A 24,697-nucleotide genomic window follows, 5' to 3' on the forward strand; every position below is an offset into this window, starting at 1 on the left:
AAATAAACACTCTTCAATATATCTTCGACATCGGGTCAAAATCACTGAATCACCCTCACAAATAGATGCTATTTTGGTTTTCGGCTCTCTCAAGAAAAACCAAAACAACCTTATATAAAACTCTACTGCGCACAGTATTAACATATATATCAGAGTGCTGGGCACTCAGTAAACAGGATGAGAGATATATGGATATTTTTGAGTAGAATCTTTGGGGCTGTTCAAGAAAGTGGCATTTGGAGGTCAAAGTAAATGCGGAGCTGTACACCTTTATAGGGGCGAAAAGTGGCACATGAAAATGCAGAAACTGGATTGGATCGATCATGTACGCAACCCCCGAGAGCAAGAAAAGACCTGGAGGGCCGAAATTAAGATGGTTGGACTGCATCACAGGAGATTTAAGTAGTTTTTGAAAGAGGCCAAGACCTGCCAAGGGTTGTAGTGCCATAAATGATGATGCGGGTCAAAATATTATGAAATAAATGATTCGTTATTCGGCCAACTTTTCAGAAACGTATCTCTGCCATAAAGCAAGGTATTAGTGCATCAGTTTTCATGGTTTTCCTTCTCTTAAATACGTATGCAGTCTGCACAATGGCACTAAAGCCATAAATATAACCATAACTAGGATAGTACATACATGTACTTTTAAATGCCGAAATGTTATAATACTTCTAAATTGAATACAATAAATTTTATTTATTACACTATCTATTTAGCTTACTTCTTTTAAAGCTACATCCAATATAAAAATTTCTAAAAATCATTTAAGGCACTATGTTTATAAAATATTTATTCATAATACATAATTTAAATAAGCTCATTGTATTAAGTAAATGACCAATAATAATTTTTATTTGACATTAATGGCCCATGGTGTAATAGTGCCTGTTTGGTTGTCTTTAAAGCCGTGGATGCCCTATCTGGTGGGGTTGCTGACAAAAGTTGGTAATAGCACCTGTACACGTGCAATGAAATACTGTCCGGCAATGGTGCTTATTTTAAACTATCGTGACAATAACTGTTTATACGTAAAAGTGCTGACTGTCTCTCCAATCTCATTCTTCAAGAGTAAGCGACTCGCGATGTTGTCATTTTATACTATTATGATTACTATTTGACAGGTCGTATTGAAAATCGGTTAACCTCAAAATGAGTAGTTCGTTTTTTTCACGTTCTACTGCGCAGCACAATTCAGAAGCTTCCAAACTCATTTGATTCGTGCACGCAATATTGCCAACTGCAGGATAATACATGTTTCCCCATACATTTTCTTACTGTGCACAGTATATCCATGCACGTGTAAACGGGGTATAAGTCGATAAGATATTTAATTTAAGATTTAGATATTTAGAGATAACAACGGAGTATGTGTCTAAATTATGAATACGTATGCTAGAAAAAAAATTCTAGGCCATCCGATATATAAAACACAACAAAAGTAGCATTATGCCTAATTTTAAAGGGCATATCAAACTTTTGAATTACAATTACCCCTTAACATGATTTCGAGACTTACCAACTTTTGGCAGTAACCCATATCGTGGGGTTATATTGTGCGATCCAGAGCAAGGACCTTATGAAGTGGGTGAACGGCCAAAAATGTCTGTTAATAATATAAGGGGTCGTATAAATTACATCACACGATTTTGGGTATTATTAACCCCCCTCCCCCTGACGGAATTTTCACATTTTGTCACAAATATTTTACCCCCTGTCTAAATTAAATTAAGTCACATTTTTTTAACCACCCCATAGTTGTCGGAAAGAAAAAATGAGTTGGAATTTTTAACGACATGCAAAAAAGACAAGAGTATAATATATAGCATAACTTGGTTCAAGTTGAAACAAAACACCCATCCCTAATAGCATGGCTGCCATGGCTGCACTGAGATAAAAATATGTATCAATGCTACAATCTTAAAAATCTTTTTCTTTTTTATTTACAAACAATGCTAGTGATACGTCACGATACGGCAACGTAGGGATAATTAATTTTCCTATGGTTATCAATTAAACATTATTAAAGTCCTTCTGGGCATCTATTCTATACACAAGGCTGCGATCGGTAACTATCGGCGGCTATCGAGGGTAGTTTATCATATTTATGTATTTAGTTACCTATTATAATTGTTACAATAAGTGCTATGTTTAAACAGCACCTCTCTTGGCTGTGTTAACTTTTAGAGCGAAATAGACAGTTTTGACAGTTTAAAAAATTATAATACCCCATTACATAAATATGTAGTCGCCGATAGCAGTCTTGTGAATAGAAGAGATGCGCTGGAATCACTATCAAATGTGATAATACTAAAAGTTCATATGGAAAATGCTAAGCGTAAAAGGACATAAGTGACAATTTCCAACTGTATAGGAGAATGACTTATTTAGCTTTATTGATTTTATCATTAATAATCAGTTGCAACTTGCAATTTTGTCATGACATAACCCTTGCTAACGAGAGTTGAAGATGACATAGATGATGCCATAAAAATCCCTTTACATACGCCATCTAGCTTAGCAACCTGAATACATGTTTCCTACAAGCTATAGTCCAAACTCTTTGTCCACGGCAGATTTCTGTGAATTGAGAATTCATTAAATAAAAATATTATTTAATGTGGACATAATAATACAGTATGGTGAAAATCGCTAGCTAACTCTGTCATTCTCGAAGCCGCGATAAGCCGGTACCCGGAACTGGCCCGGGAAGCCCATCCGAGGTTTGGCCAGCACTCCAAAACTTGAGTTAAACTGTTTGGGGTCTGGCGGAAGTGGCAGAACCCCGTCTTCTGGTGAGAGACCGTTTTCATCCCGGTAACGCCCAAAATCGTCTACGTCTAATTCTGAAAACGCAAAAAAAGACCAATTAGAAATCTAATTTTTGTATGTAAACATCGTGTGTACCAGTAGCGGAGGGTGGAGGTAGACTCTGATTTCTATAAGCTGGCGTACATGTCTTCGCGTCGCTAGCGTTGCATTGACGATGGAGTTCGTGGAGGGCGGACATAATATAATGTTAAGATGCTGAAGCAGGGGGAATTTAGGACCACTGGTTCATAAAAGAACCGTGATGACGTGTACGCCAGCTTATAGAAATCAGACTTTATGCTGTTAAGATCTGCCATAAATAGTGCCCATTAAACTTTATTAGTCATATGTATTTGTTTTTATTGAACTAAGACTACAATTTAGAGATGTTGGTTATTTTTTAAAAATGAATGAAACCCTGCCTAACCAGTCCATAATAGTTTAGGTATACTTTGGGCGATACGACAAAATTGTGCACACTTTTTCATTCATACTAATTTGTTTTCGTTGGATTAAGAATACGTATTACACATATTGTTGGTTCATTTTTTTTAATTCATTAAGACCTGCCTAACCAAACTATAATAAATAAAAAATATTATTCTATCTATAAAATATTCAAAGTTATGTGTGATTTAATTGCATAATTTTAGATATTTTATAGATAGACAAGTATTTTTTGACTATTATCTATTATGGCTTGGTTTTCTCAGGGTTTAATTAAATTTCAAAAACTAACCAACACCATCTGTAAATTGTAGTCTTATTTCAACGAAAACAAATACGTATGTCTGAAAAAGTTTAATGTGCACTATTTAAGGCCGATCTTAACAGCCTACCCCCACCCTTCGCTAATGCTGTGTAGGGTAACTGGAGAGAAATAGGAGTCAGTGGAGGACGCTAGTGAAGAAAGCCAATAGCTTCGAGGAAGAAGAAATAATAATATTGCAATCAAAATTAGAATTGTGTAGTGAAAAATACGGCAACATGGCAACGTCGCCGTATAGTACAGCCACACTACTGAAACTGTGAATATAACTTGATTTTAAATACTCAACTCGGCGGCGTTTAAAACATATTTCTTATAGCATAATAAACCATGACAAAAATAATATATTATTTTAATGAATTGATACGAATTCATGCTAGGTAATGTAGGTTTGGTCCAGTTATGCTACCTTTTCCGATTAAACAAACATAATATTATGAATGTAGATTAGAAAATTGGTCTCAGTTTATAAATATTATTGCAATCATACCTCCATAATATTGATAAACAATGAATGTCACAGTTAATTCATTGCAGTGATTATACATGAAAAATGTTGTAACAAACCTACTGGTATTAGATATAATATGAAAGTAAAACATAAAAAAATGATTATTATAGGCGGCTCTCGTAGTCCAATGCATAAGGTGCTGTTCTTTCATCCGGGGGCTCTGAGTTCGATCTCGGTGAGGATGTAACGACGGATGAAGGTAGGCTGTTAAAATCCGACATAAATAGTGCACACTAAACGTCAGTCATACTTATTTGTTTTCATTGGACTATGAATACAATTTATAGATGGTGCTGGTTAGTTTTTAAAATTCAATAAAACCCTGCCTAAGCCAAACCATAATAGTTGGCACTAGGCAATAGTTGTTACACTATTTTACTCTGCATAATGTTTGCTCTCAGCTAATCAGATAAATTTTGTATATAATACAGGAAGTTTGTATTACTATCTCTATTATGTGTCTTCTTGATTGTTTTTTGACGTATCAACATTTTTACATACTTCTTCTTCTTTTGCTATATCTGACCCTTAGTTGGAGCATATGGACCCTATGCGGTGCACTATTGCCATATACACTCTATAGATAGTATTTAGCAGCCTTCCAGGACGCCGGAATCCGGTCGGCTTGAACAACAGGCAAGCCAGGTTGAAGTTCTCTTCTGGCATCCGCAGCACGTGGCCAAGCCAGGTCCAACGTCGCCTTTTCACTCTCAGCGTGATGAGAGGTTGCTAGGTGTGTTTTCTTATCTCCTCGTCACTCCTAAAGTCGTACCACCGCACACCCAGAATACGTCGCAAACATCTGTTTTCGAAGCTCAGTATGCGGTTGCTCCGAGCCTTCGTAAGGTGCCATGATTCACAACAGTAACCTTTACATACTTAGTCCTTTCATAAAGGGGATAATCGAGGGCTTAGTGTCAAACAACACTATCTACAAAAGTGCAACTTTACAGGAGAGCCAAAAATCGTTATTTTAGGCTTCTTGTAACTCAACAAGGGAAATGTTTATTTAAAACCTAATGTTAATATTTTATAATTTATTGTGTATTGTACATTTATCTTGCTTATGATGATGTTAAAATTTATAGGGATAGTTTAAAAAAAATATGAAAACAAGGGTAACTTATGTAGTTAGCGTTAAACTTTACTGATGATTTAATAGGAAATTAGAAAAGATTGACATAACATTGTTTGACTATCATGTAACCATAAATGTAAGATAACGTTATTTCAAAAAAAAAAAAAAACACTTTTTTGTAGATAACGTTGTCTGACTTTAAGCACTCGTAATGTGGCAAATCATTCACAAAACAGTTATACACTTTTCCATAAATAAACTACATGAAGATAGCGGTAAAACGGATATAAGCGAATTGTAAAAATACTCACGAAAGTTAGACGGTGCTTCACCAAACTTATTTCTGGCGGTAAATTCGATCCGCCACCGCTGATATTTGGATGAGCTGTCGCAGTCTGTAGTTACGATATCGTCTCCGCTGTTCAGACCCGACAAGTCGAGGCACGTCCCTGTCTGAGCATGCCGGATCTGGTTCGTGCTCATCAGTATCCATTCCTGAAAGAATAACATATTTAAAATTACATGCGCCAATTCGCAGCGAGTTGGATTGTCACAACTAAATAATCTCAATAGAAATAAACCATTTCTTTTTTATTCAATAAATAATTCACAATATTTTGAGAATGTAACATTCCATATATTGAACATACATAACTTGAAAACGCCTCAGATATAGGTACCCACTAGAAAAAATCATATTTGAAAAAGAAAAAAAAGAAACTCGACGGGATTTGAACCCGTATAACCATTGGTGTAGCGCCAATCTGTGCATTAACCAATTATGCTACTAGCCTCCTATATAATTTAATACACAATGACTTTATACACAAAAACCGATAGTCAATAATAACGCAATTAGATAAGCATTTCATGTATGACCTACTAGTATAAATTGTTGTTTTCAAGTTATGTATGTTCAATATCAATAGAATTGAAATTTCGTCCAAAAAATTTACTTCCTTTTAATACCAACAAAATGTGTGTATTAGCTTTTCTAAGTCAAGATCTCCAACTATACATTACTATATTCAGAAGCAGACAAGTGTTTGCGATGTAACAGAGTTCATTAAAAGCCTCAAATGGAGATGGGCTGGACACATAACTCAAAGAAGAGACAATCGTTGGACAAATTTAGTCATCCAGTGGTATCCAAGAGGTAAAAAACGTCGGCAAGGTAGACCTAGAGGCCGCTGGATCGATGAAATCTTAAAGTTCTGCAGAAGTACGTGGCAACGCAACGCACAGGACCGAGAGAAGTGGAAGCAGCTTGAAGAGGCCTTCATCCAGCAGTGGATAGATTCAGGCTGATGATGATGAGCACCATAAAGGTTGATTTATTTTTTATTAACTATATCATATTTGTGGACGTGTTAAATAGGTTAAATTTATAATTGTATTTATCATTTTACTTTAATATCTACGTAAGCACATACTTACTTGTTATATTGGTTGTTATTTGTAATTAAGTCATTTTTATAATTTGTATTTAGTATGTATTATGGCGCATTGGCCAATCGCTGTAATGCCATAATACTCTTTTCTAAATAAGTAAATAAATAAATAAATATTATGTCAAACAACTTACTGAAACGTCCATCTGAGATCAAAAATCTTGGCATACTGTTTGACTCAAGATTATATCTTTTCACTCACACATCACTTCCACAGCTCTGCGTGCAACCAAGCTTCTAGGGTTAATCATGAGACAAGCTAAGGCATTCAATAATCCAAATATCATTATATTTACGCCGTAAGAAACTAATAGCCTCTGCACAATATAAATTTTAATTCAATATTTTTACCTGATCCTTCTTCTTTCCATGGCACTCTGACATGAGAACGGTCCGGTAGTGAGTATCCTCTCTGGAAAACAGAAGAAGAAATGACCTTTTACATCTGATACCTCTAAGGCGCACACAATCTTGCAAAATGGTCTTTTTCTAATACATAATTGGCTATCTGTATTTGCCCCAGAAGCTAATTTTCGTAATATTAACTTTATAATATGTAAACTTAAAAACGGAGTATATTAAGATTTTTTAAAAATATCTACATCATTGTCATAAACGAAGGTTGTTATTTGCGCATTGCATCAGTGACAATTTAATAGAAGGTACAGTGGAACCCTGAATTAACATTTTCACGCTGTTTCCGCGTAGGTTCTGAAGTCTTGTTTCATTTTAATACATTTAATTCGCAGTTTAACATTTTTATTTCTCGCAATTTACACATTCAATTTAATGTGTGGCTATCATTAAAATGAATTCCAGATGCAATGTGTGCATTTCTATAGCAATTAATTGCACCTTTTATTGTTATTTACAGCTGTTACCTGCCACAAATACCTATTGTCTCAGCAAAGAAAAACAACAATCTCAAAAAGGTATAAGAACATGTTGACAAAATAATATGCTTCAAACAAATTGTCACGATCTTTTAATTTACAATACCCCTCCCCTAATTTACATTTTCCCTTCAAAACTGTAAAATTGAGGTTTCACTGTAACCACATCTTTATAATATTAAACTATTGGCTTGTTGAGACCAGTGGTGAAGGGTGGATGTAGGCTGTTAAGATCCGCCATAAATAGTGCACATTAAAGTTTGTCAGTCATACGTATTTGTTTTCATTGAAATAAGACTATAATTTACAGATAGTATTGGTTAGTTTTTAAAAATCAATTAAACTTACGAAACCAAGCCATAATAGATAATAGTCAAGAAATACTCGTCTATCCATAAAATATCCAAAATCATGCAATTAAATCATACATAACTTTAGATATTTTATAGATAGAATAATACTTTTTTATCTATTACAGTTTGGTTGAGCAGGGTTTAATGAATTTAAAAAAATTAACCAACAATATGTGTAATATGTATTCTTAATCCAACGAAAACAAGTACGAATGAAAAAGTGTGCACAATTTTGTCGTATCGTAAATATACCAAAACTATTATGGTTTGGTTGAGGCAGGGTTTAATTGATTTTTAAAAACTATCCAACATCATCTGTAAATTGTAGTCTTTGTTCAATAAAAACAAATAAGTATGACTAACAAAGTTTAATGTACACTATTTATGGCGGATCTTAACAGCAGAGACGTCCCATGGGGGTAGGCAGATTGAGAGTCGCTTGGGGACGGCAGTTACTCGAAGGGCGGCAAATCGAAGAGAATTGTTAGGTGTATATAGAAAAAGGTACCTATCTAAACTTAGTAATAACGGAAATATCTTTCCATGAAAAGATTGAGTTCACTGGTTGGAAACAAATTATATTAATTAACATAAAAGGTTTAACAGGCCTGAATTGTTTTTGTCGGGTTCGCGATGTCTAGTTTATTTCCGTTGTTTCTGGACGTCACATTCTTGATGACTAGCAATGACACGTGCATATTTGCGAATTAATTAATTTATCCAAATATTTTTGCCGGTCATTCGCGAGTTTTGAATATTGTAATGTAACCATTCAACACATTTCTTAGATATTAGGCATAAAGCCCACCAAAGCGGGCGAGCGAGGCACAGTCGGCACGAGAAGCGTATATACATAACCATAATCACACGCCTCTTGCCGCGCATTACCTCTCACCCATGTAAAAAGCGGCGCTGATCACATTTCGCCTCGTGTTTCTTTGCAAAGCTATAAAATTTAGTAATTTATTTGTCCGCTCTAAATTCATTTTCTCAATGATGTCATTGTGCTAGCATAGTAAGTTATTATTTGCAATAACAATAAGCGATGTAAGCGCACGGTGTAGAATAAATTATAATATATATGCGGAATAAGCACGCCCCTGTACAACGACGATCCCGCCACGAGTAAATTAGAGACCGTCGCGCCTCTTTCGTTGGTCACACCCAATGGGCCCTGACGTATTTGAATACATGGTATTTTCGTTTTATTGTCGTGCTATGTCAAAGGACGCCGCGCTCAATTCCGTATGCATTGAAATATAAGGCGCGCGAGGCGTTATATCCGTCATACGCTATGTACCTTTTATTGTATTCCTGGTGATTCACCACCCAAATTGCAAAAATGAGCGAGCGCCCCGCTCGCCCGCTTTGGTGGGCTTTATGCCTTAGTCATGAAAGAATGATAAAAAAATACTGTCTAAAAAAGGGGCGGCATTTTGGCGCTGCTTAGGGGAGGCATTTTGTCTAGGGACGTCACTGCGTAACAGCCTACCTTCGCCCTTCTAGGTAAGGTCAAGGATAGTATCTTGGCCTTGCTCAGTCACTTAGGCTTTGGTTTTATTTTGTTATTGTAATACATTTTGTTTTTACAATCTTGGGACCAATGTCTTTCATTCAAGCCATAGAACACTGAAATAGGTTCAGTGATTTTCGCATAGTTTCAAATACAATACCGAATTAAATAAGAATGTACCTATATAATAACAAAAAATAACTTTTATATACCAAGCCACGTTTCTAGTATTGTTTCAGTTGTGTAAGATAAATAACCATAATCATAATAACCTCTTGTACTGCACCATGGCGCACTTCTCTTCAGTTCTTAACTCTCCATCCTTGGTCAAGCTGAGGTATTGCGGGTACAGCAGTCGGTCGTGGCAAAAGTACACTCCCAATGCACCTAATGGGGTTTCTTCCCTGCCCAACATGTCGATACAAAGCCTTGACTTTGGGTTCTTGAACCTGCAGAATGAAACACACTCTTGATTAATTGGACATAGTTATGCAGAAAGTGGCCAGTCCACAAAAAATAAAAAAATGAGATTTGATATAGATCAGATGCGAGAAGGTTTTCTCTACATTCTGCTGAAAATAGCCAAGCAATTATATGTTGAACCAACTGGCTGTGAGAATGTGGAGCTCGATTCTGACACAATTGTCACGCAGGGTCATCTCTATGTCGGATGTATCCAATGATTTAACCTTTTTTATGCTTCACGATATGTATTACTAAGCCAGTATCTGACAGGTCGCAGATTTTTAACGACACACATTGAATGTAGAGTGAAGCTGTAATACCGATAATTTGTGACTCAGTATTTCATAATTATTCAAACAGATGTCACTGTGTGTTTAATTTTTTAGATTATGCAAATCAATCGACAGTGGCTAGTAATTTGAGTTTAAAGTCGGACGAATTGACTTGCAAAATTTGTATGTGCGGCCTGTCGATCACGGCCTTATAAAGCGAGAATACTCGCTGTAGGCATAGAACCGGTTAAAATACATAATTTTAAATTACCCCACAAAACATATGAAGCGCCTAGTTTCAAAAGCCCCTAAAACGATTTTATGTAGTTCTGAGAAAAATGAAAAAAACTATTTTAGGTAGTTTTGAGAAAAATGAGAGAAAATCATATCTATTAAATCTGTGAACTTTATGTATTTATTTTTTAATTCGTTACATTCTAAGGAGTATTTTAGCTTTCCATTTTAGGGGTATTTGAAAAGCACACCTAACCATTATAGCAGGTTTTGAAATTTACCCTAATTTTTGATCATACGTATTGACAGTTTTTTACGTTTTTTAAAGTTTAATCTTTGGCCATCATATAGGTAACAAAAATTACATATCTAACTCAAAAATTTTCAAAAACTGTTTTAGGGGCTTTTGAAACTAGGCGCTTCATATCTAGGCAAAGGGTTATATTATATAAAAATATTCTTTTTAACATTACAATATACCATGAGGCCCAATGACAGTAGTGTGGTGAAATGGTAATATAATTAGTAATAGAAATGAAATAATCACAAACACCCGGTTTTTTGCTATAAGTCAGAATATGATATGCGAATTAAGGGGGGACATGCTCGTCGAAGGTCAAAATTGAGTTTTTATTGTATTTTCAAACCATGATCGTGGACACTCCTTAAACGTTGTAGATAATCTATTTATATAATTTTGAAGCCTTATTATCCTTTATAGTTATTTTAAACATTTGATGACTGCATAAAGTATTTTTGTTACATAAAATAGTATTCTTTTAAACCTCTCGCTCTAATGTTTTAGAATATAGTCATATTTCGGTACATAACTGTGCAGTGGTGTTAAGATTTTTTACATTTATTATTTTTTAGACGCATTTATAAAACCATTAGTATAATTTATTACGAGATAATTTTTGTAAAATATTCACGATAAAAAAATATATTGATAATCTCTGTGATCCCAAATTTGACAAGAATTAGGCATTTTATTATTCAAAAAATCGGCAAGATTAACGTTTAAGGAGTGTCCAGGATCATGGTTTGAAAATACAATAAAAACTCAATTTTGACCTTCGACGAGCATGTCCCCCCTTAAGTCATAAAGATAAATAAAAATGAATAAAAGTATGGAACATCTCCTAGTCCGTAAATATTAGATTTAATTTGCATGAGTCAACCTGGTCGTAAATAAAATTCAAACTTCGTAAACAAATAAATACAGATAAATTCGATTACAAAGCTACCTCTACCTACATTTCAATAATTGTGATTTTTGCAAATACGCATTCAATCATGTCTTTTCAGCACTGAGGTAATTTCATGACATGTCAACATCCAACACTGCATTTAACTCTGCCTAGATTGAAATAAGGGATGAAGATAATAGTAAAAAGTCTATTCAGCTAATGTGACCATATAGTGTTTGGGTATAAGCCAATGGTAAGGCAAAAAAACTAAACCATGATAAATATATGAAATAATGTCTTCGGCATGGTGACAAAATTGGTACGAGACATAAAAGAAGTCTCTTCTCCGACATGTGTCAACCTGGAGAAATGATAGACACATTTTCCACAATAACAAGACACCTAAGCACACATCAAACACAGATGTGAAATGTTTATTTATTATTTTAAACATATTAAGTATGTAGACATTGATAAATATTATAATTATATATTCTATAAATTTTATGAAAATGATTTTGTAATAATTCCAATGACTGGGGCCCCATTTCAAAACTAAAATATAACAATACTAACCTTCCATATCCGACAACGTTCCTTCCTGGCACAAACTTTTCCGGATAAACATTCTTCAAGTACCACTCGAATGATTTACAATGCAGTTTCTCTTTCAGGATTTTCCGGTGGGTCACATCGCCAATGTCTGCCCTGTTCTAAAAATGACAACACAAAGGAATTTAAAATAGTCTCGAACATGCAAACTCGACCTAATGGCAACTCGTCAACTATATCCATGGAGTTTAGTCGATATTAACACATGTGGGATAAGAAAAAATAGTTTGCAGATGCAAGATTGTCGCCTTTGGTTGAATATTGGCTACTGCCATCTCCAGAGCATGTCTCGAACACACAATGCAAATTATGGACACCTTTTTTATCCGGGAGGTTGAGAAATACATTTTTAATTTTGCCTGTACGTACACTTCTCTCCCATGGGCAGTCTAAGCTTAAAGTTATGTAAATTCAGTCAAAGCACACTTGAGTGATTGCGACCTTAAGGGGGGGCTGAAGAGCTCGACATTCAATTATAATTTAGTATAAAAGGACCTCGGCGTCGTAAATACGTTAATTTAAATCGATCTTTTCGCAAAAATCACTAATCATCGGAGATTTTATTTCAAGAAACATTATTATTGTAATTGATATTTTCGGCTGCTGAACATTATTATTATTTTATAAACCCCTGCAAGATGTACGCCGATCAGAAAACAGGGCTGTCAAAATAATATTATGAATTAATATTTTTAAAATGTTAATTTCATCATAGTTTTTAATCAAACCTGTGCAAGTACGTACTGATAACTTGGGTGGATTTTGTAGCAAACATACTATTGATATATATACGGGTATATTATTATTATTATAATCTAATTCAAATTGAACATAGGTTGATACTCAAATACTATTATAGTATGTTTATGATTTCGAGAAAATAATATGATGCTATAATTAATCCATATCAATTATTTGAAAACATTACATTCGCTATTTGCAAGATAACATCAAAATGTGTATTTACTTATCTAAATGACGAATGACATTCATGAGTGAGCACGGCTGAAAGCTTGGAAATGTGTTTTTTTCTATTTCAAAATCTTTTAATTGTGTATTATTTTATTACAGAGTCAAGGCTAACTTCATATAACTAATAAAAAATACTGTTTGTTTCTACGAATAAAAAAAGACAAGAAGGAAGATGTGTACAAATCACGGCAATCAGAAAGGCCGGCAAATATGGCCGACAATGCGTGATACACAAACATAAAATACACAAAATTACAAACACTTTCGAAGTTTGCCGGACACGTACAGACCACGTGATATTTGTTTACGCAAAATCGTCGCTTTTCAAAATGGCGAATTTGATTGCCAGATTTTACTGCGATGAATCAGTATGTTCCTTCTTGTCTTTTTTTATTCGTAGGTTTGTTTACTATGTACACCGAGAAATTTCCATTTATAAAATCGGAAACGATTTTTACAGAAGAGTTTTGGAATATAATGCAACCAAAACTGGAAAAAATTCTATCATGGGTGTTGACTTCCTGAATTAGTTAACCCCAGGTCCATGCCACTACGTGAACCACAGTGAATATTAAGCCATTTCCACACTGGCAACAAGTTGCTGGCAACCTCATTAAATTTTACGATACTTACCATAATTGGTTAAGAAATTTTACGATAATCATCATAATTATCGTAAAATCTAATGAGGTTGCCAGCAACTTAACTTGTTGCCAGTGTGGACCCGGCATTAGATGCACAAAACTTAAATAATATATATTAAATTATAAATATTTATGATTTATGTCTTCGACAGCCCTGATGAAATAAATATGAAATATGAGTCGGATCGAGTCATAGAGCAAGTATATTGACACAAACAACTTTGACGCGACCTTTTTATATTAACTAGTAGACCAGATATTATGGACCACATGTAAAAAAATCATATTTTCAATTCTCAAGGCCAATTCTGTAGAACATCCCCCCTAGGGTACTTAATGCTACTGAGAAATAAAAAAAATATGCTTCACATCACACGTAGGGTCCCGTGATACACCCGATTAAGACTGTGTCCGGTTTGATGGGGCCATTAACCGTTATGTCATTTAACTTCGACGGGCACTGAGTATACTCCCTCGCACACATGTTGACTGGCAGAGACTGACGCTCTCTGCGGGTGGAGAAAAATTCACGCATACGCATGGTAACCTCCCTGTTACTTTATAACAGCCCGTGTATGAATACGGACAAAAAAATCCAAACAAGGTTACCATATTGTTTGGACAATCTGGACTAAATCAGACGTGTGGCAAGCGTACAAAAAGGGCAAACACGGTCGCAAAAAAACAATCTAAGTAGATTATCTTTAACAAACTAATAAACATATTATAGACACATGGTCCACAACAAAAAATACTCTAAAATGATTGTATGTCAGTTAATGTAACCTAATGTAACCAGTATGTAACCAACCTCCAAATCTTTGCGATGATCGAAGAAATACTTGGAATATTCATCCATCCACACCAGGGCAAGACGAGCTGTATTTATGCCTAAAACAAAGAAAATGCGAGATGTGGTAATTATTTTTTAAATACTACTATAGTCAGGCCGTGACACGAAATTGTAAACCTTGATGGTGACTAGTGCTAGCAATTGCTAATACTTTGAATGTAATAATATGATAAACTGTTTGTAGAAAACGATGATTGTTGCATATTGAAATAAGTAATGGTAATAATTATTTATAAACGAAATATGCAATCGAAAATCTTCATTTATTGCTAACAGGTTACCGCATTGCTTTCAAAGATATTCAATAACTAGTACTACCGTCGTAATTCGTAATTTAGTGCCACGGCCTGACTATAGTAGGCCTTGGGCCCGCTTAACTGAAATTAATTAAATACAGAATAACATTTTTAATTACTTACCATGCGTGTCACGATTATCGGGGAATTTATATGGATGAAAATCTCGGAAGACGTGTCCAACGCGAGAGCATGGAATCGTTTCCAATAAGCCACCACCTGGAAAAAAATTTGAAAAGTAGCACATAATTAAAAGGTTGGTTTTGTTGATAGTACATTATTATATTTCCGTGAATATTAACAAAATATTTTTTGAATTATCATTTAGTTCAGTGGTATTCGAACTTTGCACCGCGACACCTTAATACCGGAAGGCGTCATGAGATGTTTGATTGTCTCCAGATAATCTTAATGTAATACACCGATGCATAATTACAATGATAAATACCCGTGTTACACCTGTTTAGTCACCTACAATGATTTCGCTCACGATATATTAACAGGCACCCATCACATCTTATCTACTGATTTCAAAAAATCCTTTCAAGAAAATAATATGGAAAAGTTCACATGGATTCAAAATGGGAATAGCTGCAGTGATGTCCTATATGGCTAGGTGGTCATGCTTTGCTTGGAGGAGGAATGCGAATAATACAACTTTTTAGAGTAGATTCCATGATGCCGTTCAAATTGACACCTATGGCGCTAACGATCTGTGTATATCAGTGGTGTATCTGACATAAATCGTACACACTAAACTATGTCAGTCATATTTATTTGTTTTCATTGAACTACGAAAATAAATTGCAGATGGTGTTGGTTAGTTTTTAAAATTCAATTAAACCTAACCCTGACAAAACCGTAATATAGAAAAAAATATTCTTCAATCTATAAAATATCTAAAATTTTCCCTAAAAATCATGCATATGCTGGTAGGTGCAATCTCGTTGAATGTTTGATTGACACAATTGCGAATAGAAGTATTGATATGTATTCCCGATTTGATGAGTTCTTGTCACTCTGATTCCAAATCAACACTGCAATTAATCGTTCGGTGTCACTTGCAAGTGTTATTGTTGCATGCTCGGGCCGGTATGGAAAGAATGTTTGTCGCAAACCACTTATTAGAGTTATTTTCTTAAAGGTGCATGTGTTAACGGCCCACATGCGCCACGTTGGTCAAAATGAAGTTTTTATGGAATTTTCAGAGCATAAGCCTGGACATTCCTTAAACGTTGTAGATAATCTATTTATATAATTTTGAAGCCTTATTATCGTTTATATTTGCTGGAATGAAATGTCAATACAAATGGCGTATTTCAAAAAAATACTACCTTATTCTTAGGTTAATAATTATTATAAAACAATCATTATTCGTAGGAAGTTTTATCACATTTGAATGGTCAAAGACATGGCTTATAATCAATATCTTATCTTCGATAATAAGGCTTCCAAATTATATAAATAGATTATCTACAACGTTTAAGGAAAGTCCAGGCTTATGCTCTGAAAATACCATAAAATCTCCATTTTGACCTACGTGGTGCATGTGGGCCCTTAATGTTTTAAATGAAAAATAATTTTAATATCCATAACATGACTTACACTGCCAGACCCTGAAGCTCATTTCCAAGTTTTCCCCGCCCCATCCATCCATCTGTTCGTCATACGATCCCACTTCCCAGAAGTAATTACGTTCAATAGCAAACAGCCCACCTGCCATTGTTGGAGATCTATAGGAAAAAATATATGTTAGCTTAATTAACTGTCTGTGTCTGTGAAAAATCTCAGAAGATTCAAATTCGATTAAATTCTAATTTAAATTCATATTCAAATTCAAATCAATTTCAATTCAGATTCAAATTCAATTCAAATCCTAGTAGTGGTTCCCTCTACTAGCCTCTAACCACTGTATGCATACAACGTCAAATTACCTTCACGCTAAATACTGCCATTTTGCATGCATGAAAGTAAATCTAATTCATTGGTTAGTGACGTCACATTCGTAACGTCATAAGCGTCACGGCGTCATATCGATGAGAACTTAAAAATTTTGATTCCCTGATAATTAATTTAAGATTTTGAAATTGTGAATATGTGTGAAAGTGTGCGAACGGTACCATATAAATTGAATAATTCTTATGAACTTTAAAAAAATTATCAGTTATATTATTTAAATAATTCTAATGCACGAAAGGACAGTAAACATTTCCACATGGCAATACATATAGTCTTTGCCGATAACGCATCTTGACGTTTTGTGTTCATAACATTGTTACTGATCATTTCTCGTTAAATATCGCAAAACTGCGGCATCTACAAAATGACTGAGGCTCTGAACACTCGCGGCAAAAAACGTTTGTGGTAGCAAATCCATTATTGCAGATTATAAATGACAAGCGGCCATTTTGAATTACGAAACACGAAGTGACATGAGTGACGTCTCCTGACGTCACATTGCGTACGTCATAATCAGTTGATTAAGCTAATAAGCCGATCATCCATCGATTAGCTTCAACAGTGTTTGAAATTACATGCATACTGCGGTAAGCCTGCCAATTTTCATTTAAACAAATAAAATTTAAATAAACCAATAATTACCTAGTTGGAGATATGTTGCTCTCTCGTCGAACCAATTCCTTCTCGCTGATCGGGATCCACATGAAATGGCCGGAAAATATGAATCCTCCAACCTACAAGAGGTAACATAAATAAATAAATAAATAATAAAGATCATTTAACTATCATACAAGTATCATACTCTGCGCCTGGATGTGTCTTTATGAGAATTTAGATTCTGAAAAGAAAGAACTTACAGAGGTACTATACCGTGTAGAAGAAGAGAGCCAGAATATAATTATATTGTGAACATACATAAGACCAAATAAGAGAATGGACAGTACTCAACCGCCAAGCAGAATTATGGATACCAGACCAAAAGGTTGGAAGTCGACTGGCAGGCCCAGACTCCGTTTGTTGGACGGTGTCAACAAAGACGCTAGACACATGCAGCTTTATTCAGAGCACCCATCGCGAATTCAAACTACTGCGAATGTTTCATGTTTCTTAGACAGAGCACAGGACGTTACCAGTCAATCATTCAGACTCGAGATAAAGGAACTGATGTTGACAATATAACTGTTAGTCACTGAGTAACTAATACACAAGTATTATAGTTCTAAACTCTTAGGTTTTACCTGAAATCCATATCCCGAGGTGCTGTAGTAGAAAGTGTCGCCGTCAATGACATCAATGATGGGCACCAGCACGGCCTTCCTTTCATGCTTGATGCGGTGCAGTAGTGGCCGTAGCCAGTCCTTCACGCATTCGCAATGCGCATCCAGGAACACCAGGATTTCTGCTTTGGCCAGTCTGGCACCCGCCAAACGTGCGCGGATCAATCCCGACCTAGACAACCATAAACACTAGCTATATAAGTGACCAGAATTTTTTACGAGCAATTATGTATCGGAAATAGATGGCAGTATAGTATTGAGATCAAATTCATGTCAAAATACGGAATTAGAACTACCAGAATACGAGGGAAAGACAGAATAGAATAGGTACGTAAGTAAATTAGAAATACAATCAAATCGTATAATAAATTTTATATAAAATTCTGGTAGGCGTTCATAAGTCATAGGTATCTATCAAAATAATATCTAATAATAATGACAACGTTATTATCAAATATTTGATACCTGTCAATATTACATTGGAACATTACTGTCAATGCTCCAAGAATAATGTGTAATTTTTTATCTCAATGTTATACGGCCATCTCTCTCCGGTATGACAGCTCACAATGAACTGATCTACGGCGAAATTTAATACATTAAACCAGCTTTATTTACCCTAAGATCCCCAATTCAGTGAGGACAAAATAGACATTGAAGTTAATGGCCCCACTAAACCGCACGGCCCCGCACTGGACTGGAAAGCATCAGTATTTTTTTATGACTGGGCATGTCTCATGAGCAGTGGGGTCACCATGCACCCAAGTGTGCTTTAACTGAACTTACATGTCTTCAAATTAAAAGTGCTCATGGGAAAGGAGCACATAGAGGCAAAATTTAAAAAAAAATGATAAATAACAAAAGCTACGTTGACAGTAAGACACTGCAAATTTTCTAAATTCAACAAAATTGTTCTTTATAGCTGGACAAAGTAGTCGAGACAATTTAATAGATTATAATCAAGGAACTCAGACATAATGGGAACTGAAATACCTAACGGGTAAGCAGAAGCAGGCAACCGATCTCGAGTAAGGAAGAATACGGAATAAATTTAAACACGTGTCAACAATACGTTATACGTCGAATACTGAAAACTGCTATGTTTGTGTATTACACACACTATTGCACGTGTTTCATTTTCGTAGGACACTCACACATTCAAAACCCTGCATCAACATATTATGGCGAATTGAACATAGCCTATCGGTATTATATTTATTATCTGTTCTGTGATTATAATTATTTACATTCCTACCGTATCTCAAGTCTCAATATCTTGACCTTCCCCTCCTTCATCCTGGTGGCGACGTACCAGTCCAGCTTCCCCTTCAACTCGTCGCTCGTGGAACCGTCATCGACGAGGATGACTTCCTTCACGTGCTTGCCGCCCGTCAGCAATGCGCTCCACGCGGTTCTTATCACCACCGAATATGGCTCGTTGTGGAAGACTATCACTACCGACGCGGAAGGCAAGTCTTTGTCGTACTGTACAGCGGCACATTTTGGGTCGCGATAATCTGAAACAAACAGAAACATTTTTGGCTCATTAAAAATGACTTTTAAGGAATAAAACGAGAAGATTTTTAGTTAAATGAAAACAGGCAGGACCAAGGCCTGAACAAAAACAAACCATAAGTACGAGTGAGTAAGAATTCGGCACGCTTATATCTCCGCACTATGCGTTATAGACTGCAGCGATTTCCAAACTGAGAGGCGCGAAAAGTTCAACACAAGTAGCCACAGGTTTGTAGTTTGCAAGTGCATAGTTAATAAAACGGCCACTAGTTATAAACTACATACACAGTCCTATAAAAGTTAGGTTGTTCGCAAACCTGTCTGAAGATATGGAGACTGATTTTATTATACCTCACATCTGTACTATTGTGAAGTGCGCTAGCTATCTCCTGTAAAAATGATATAAAATGGTCAAATCATATTGAAGAGACAAATTTGTTTAGGAACGATAACTTTATTGCCCACGGTGTACACCCACGGTGGACTCGCGAGAGTTGGCCTATTACGCCGTGGGTCCCAGGTTCGAACCTGGGTCTGGCATGTACACATATTATTTTTTAGCAAGTAGCTGACATCCATTTATCATAAAAACAAAATCTGTCAATACAAACCTCCACTCTGACATGGTCAAGAACTTTATTGCTAAACTTGTCTATTTGGTTAAAATTGAGTGAATAAATCAATGCAGGCCCGTTTAGTAGAAAAAAGCACTTTGTGCTAATAAATAGGCACATAAATCGCATGAAAATCAAATAAATTGAAAAATGAATATATTTATGTACTTATATTAATCTATACTGTACTTCTGTATGTAATTATATATCTCATTTTTTGTATTGGTACATTTATAGACGTAAAAATGTGTCTGTATTAATTAAATGGAATAAAGGGAGAGGGGAGGCGCCAAGTTTAATTTTTTTTTTAAAGGGAGGCGTAGTAAGATAAAGTTTGGAAACCACTGTTAGAGTAAGATAGAATTTCTACGGCTGAATTAAATATTTTTATTAGAGTTACCTGTAAAATGGATTTGACTGATTACATTCATCTAAAAACTATGAGCATGTGTTGCTGAAATTTATTGTTTTATGTTAAATATAAAGTTAGTGGTAATTATTTTCAGTCATTTTAGTAGAACATATTTTTGACTATGTTGTGTTTAAATTTGGTAGCCGTACTGAGAAGCAACACGATGGTATAACGTTTCATACTCAAGTTGATAATAATAAAATCGAGGTTCTACTGTGCGTTATACGCAAGAAACACGGCTTCATTTTGCCGAAAAATAGGCGCTCTCTATATATCATTACTCTGAAGGCAGGAGATATTATTATTACAGCATACAGGACATAGCAATTGGAATCAAGAACTGCAGTGTCGTGTGTCTGAGCCCTAAGGTTGCCAACAGTCCAGAATTAATCTGCAATGAAATTTCCGTACACTGAATAAGCAGAAGATTAGACTACTATCTACACTCATGTGCTAATCAAGGTCAAACCAATATTTAACAACCATAAAATTGAGATTTCATTGAGAGATTAATTTTATTCAGCATTAGAAGACATTCCATAACTACCTATAACGAAAGCGATCCTCAATCTTTTTCACGTCACAACACACTGAAAAATATTTATGTTACGCATTTCACACAAAGAGTTTCTATAACTAAAGAGTAGGTATTACAATATTTTTTTAATACCATTTAATAGCAATAACAAAAAGATTGAGAGTGCAGTTGGCGAAACCCTAAAATCAATTGAGGCACTGGGAAAATTAAGTAGACTGTCTTTCGCACCTTCCAAAATTTTTATTTTCTAAAATGATTTCCTAAAATAGGTAATTGTAACAATTACAATAAGTTAGCCGTCTAAACAGCCAAAACTGTCCATCTCGCTCTAAAATTTACCACAGCCAAAAGAGGTGCTGTTAAAACATAGCACTTATTGTAATTGTTATAATAAGTGCTAATACTTCGATACAAACCTACCCTAGATAGCTGCCGTAGCGGCCGAAAGCAGTCTTGTGTATAGAATAGATGCGCAGGTAGACTTAAATGAACGCGGCCACCATGGGCCCCACGTCCTGAAGGGGGCCCCCAGACTAGGATCTTTGGCGGCCCCCCCTACCTATCGCTAAGGATAAGGGCAGTGTGACGCTCACAGTAGTGTTTTCCAAATGGTGTACGTGGTCAAAGTGTATATTGAGTGTTTTTTTGTATATTTTAATACATCCATTTGAATTATGGTGTATCGTACAACCACATACTTTAAAATAATAATATTATCGAAGGAAAATAGCGCCGCAGGCGACTTTTTTGCAATTAAAGAATATTTGTGATGTGTGTTTATCTCATTTATCTGGTCAACTCGCCACGCCGGGCCCCCAGGCTAGAGCCCTGTCAGCCCCCCCCTGTAGGGGCCATGGCAGCCACCCACAGTCCGCTTTGGTAATACTAGTTTTAAGTTTCAAAGACTGTCACCTATATCAGCGTTCAATTGGACACTATGTTGAATTTCGATCACCATGCTAGGGCTCAGGTCCATAAGGGCAGAACGGCCTTCCAGAGAGTCGGCCGTATGGCTGGTGACGGATGGGGTCTACGTTAAAGGGTGCTTAAAATTGCCTATGACGCCATATTCATGGGTATCATTGCCCACGCTGCTAACGTGTGGTGTACGCGTATACACATAAGTGTCAAAATTAGGAATATCCTTTTAAGTGGGCAGCGTAGTGCGATGTTATTTATCACAAAGGCCTACTGCACAACTTCCACGGACACGCTTCCTGTCCTGGCCGGAATCCACACCTCTATACAGTGGCGCACCCAGGGGGGGGGCAGGGGGCCCTAGCACCCCCCAAAATAAAAATTATCAGAATGTAATTCACCAGCACCTTTATACAAAAATTTCTTAGATTTTAATTTCCAACACAAAAATTTCTAAAATGTCGGGTTATTTTAGAAACCCAATCCCTAATGGAACTGTCAAAAAATTCTCGGTGTCCACTCGAATTCCGGAGTGCAATAGACAAAAGATCGATCAATGAGAAATTAGGCTGTGTTGTGTTGAAGAGGTTTGTGTATAAGTTTTTTTTTTTTTTTTAGAATTATTAATAACCATGTCCTTGCTTTTTCGTACAAGGTGGTTGTTAGTAATTTTGAACAATCACAAACACCCAGGCTTTGAGAAAAACACATAAATGTTTTTGTCATGGCCGGGAATCGAACCCAGGAACTCTCGGGTGGAAGGCGAGCGCCTTACCAACTGCACCACGAGAGCCGCCTAAATGCAATAATACTTTTTTTTGTCCATTGTCACTTAATATTTTGGAACCTCAATATTAAAAAATCGACAATAAAAATTCGGCGAAAAGAACGACTACAACCACCACAGTCGGTGGTGGTGTAAATCAAAAAAACATTTTTTTCGGTGGAATTTGGCATAAATATTGTAGCTCGTGAGTCTAGACCAGTGCTTCTCAAACTTTTTCATACCACGGGCCCCCGACATCAGAAAATAAAAATTCAAGGCTCACCTCCCCAAAAATTTTAGTCTTAGTGACCAACAGTCAGTGGCGTACCCAGGGGGGGGGGGGCAAGGGGCCCTGGCACCCCCCCAAACATGAAAATTATCAGAATGATTTTAAACATTCAAATAATTGAAGTCCAATAAACTATACATTTGGGCTTAGACAAATAAAAACACGGCAAAAAAATTATTTGCAATTATTCTCCAGCACCGTTTTTAGAAAAATTTCTTAGATTTTAATTTCTAACACAAAAATCGGTTTTTTTAGAAACCCAATCCCTAATGGAACTGTCAAAAAATCCTCCGTGTCCACCCGAATTCCGGAGTGGTGTAGGTCATAGCTTGGGAGGGCTGACAGGGCTCTAGCCTAGGGGGCCGGGTTATGGGGGGTCCGGCGTATCGGGTTGACCAGATAAGTGAGATAAACACACATCATAAATTAGCTTTAACAGTAAAAAAAGTCGCCTGCGGCGCTATTACGCTTCATGGCCATGAACATTTTCAAATACTTATATAATTCTGCAATATATTTTTTGATTATTATATGTCGATACTCGACAGCTCCATTATTAAAGTAGATGTATTAAAAATCGCCAATAATTCACTGTATAAGTACCCTTAATTTGAACCAAAACACAATTTGGAAAACGTTAATTTGGTGCTTCACACTGCCTTTAATCTTAGCGGTAGGTAGGGGGGCCGCCAAATATCCTAGCCTGAGGGCCCGTTTCAGGATTTGGGGACCATGGTGTAGGTACACCGAGTGCAATAGACAAAAGACCGATAAACGAGAAATAAGGATGTGAAGAAGAAAAAGAGCCTATGGGACTAATTTACATTCTCCTTCTTGCCCCCCCCCCCCCAATATTAAAACCTGGGTGCGCCACTGCCTCTACACCTGCACATACAGGTACCCCGTGCATCCACGATGCTTGTCAAAGGTTAGAAAGCCGTTGTTGGTGACATTCACCTTACCCCGCCTCCAAACCTTGATACTAGAAAAGTATTCTCGAGGAAACGGACAATACATCTTATGAGGCTGGATACGGCGTCGAAGACCTGGCAGCGAAAGTGGGATACTTCTACCTAGGGCAAGCGCACATATTTGTTATTTCTGAATGTTCAATGGCGATTGGAGATAACCAAATTGACTCCTGACTACTACACCCGTCAGTTTTTGACAGGCCATGGTGGATTCGCTGCCAAGCTCTACGAGCTTGGACTTTTTACCCGGTTCATGTTCATGTGGCGAAGAACTACAATATGCAAACCACATCCTCTGAGAATGTCCGAGAATGTGCTCCGAATGGGAAAGATGCTCAAGACGGTCCAGCTGTTGGGCCCACCGGGCCGTCTGACCAGGTCGCCACAAAATCCAATTATATTGCATTTAAAAAGTTTGAAATATTTTTGTTAAGTCTCCCATGGCACTTTTTTATTAAATTACATTAAACTTAGTTAAAGCTCATTCGAAAGAGTAGGAACTTGGTCTTGGGTATATGCTC

At 36.2% G+C, this 24,697-nt stretch overlaps 1 protein-coding gene across 1 annotated transcript in view; it reads right to left on the minus strand.

Moving 5' to 3' along the window:
• Nucleotides 1-200: 200 nt before the first annotated feature.
• Nucleotides 201-24,697, minus strand: part of Pgant1 (Polypeptide N-Acetylgalactosaminyltransferase 1) — a 79,372-nt gene continuing 54,875 nt past the window's right edge. The window contains exons 2-12 of the mRNA XM_085942573.1: nucleotides 19,409-19,670; nucleotides 18,115-18,325; nucleotides 17,519-17,610; nucleotides 16,523-16,650; nucleotides 15,041-15,136; nucleotides 14,580-14,659; nucleotides 12,117-12,253; nucleotides 9,652-9,828; nucleotides 6,972-7,032; nucleotides 5,481-5,664; nucleotides 201-2,846 (exon numbers count right to left, since the gene is read on the minus strand). Coding sequence (XP_085798699.1) covers nucleotides 2,653-2,846; nucleotides 5,481-5,664; nucleotides 6,972-7,032; nucleotides 9,652-9,828; nucleotides 12,117-12,253; nucleotides 14,580-14,659; nucleotides 15,041-15,136; nucleotides 16,523-16,650; nucleotides 17,519-17,610; nucleotides 18,115-18,325; nucleotides 19,409-19,670 — 1,622 coding nt within the window. The 3' untranslated portion in view covers nucleotides 201-2,652. The remainder of the gene's footprint in view (nucleotides 2,847-5,480; nucleotides 5,665-6,971; nucleotides 7,033-9,651; nucleotides 9,829-12,116; nucleotides 12,254-14,579; nucleotides 14,660-15,040; nucleotides 15,137-16,522; nucleotides 16,651-17,518; nucleotides 17,611-18,114; nucleotides 18,326-19,408; nucleotides 19,671-24,697) is intronic.

The sequence above is a fragment of the Rhyacophila brunnea genome, unplaced genomic scaffold (genome assembly GCF_057557595.1).
Source record: "Rhyacophila brunnea isolate RB1 unplaced genomic scaffold, BYU_Rbru_1.0 scaffold_15, whole genome shotgun sequence".
NCBI classification, from domain to species: domain Eukaryota; kingdom Metazoa; phylum Arthropoda; class Insecta; order Trichoptera; family Rhyacophilidae; genus Rhyacophila; species Rhyacophila brunnea.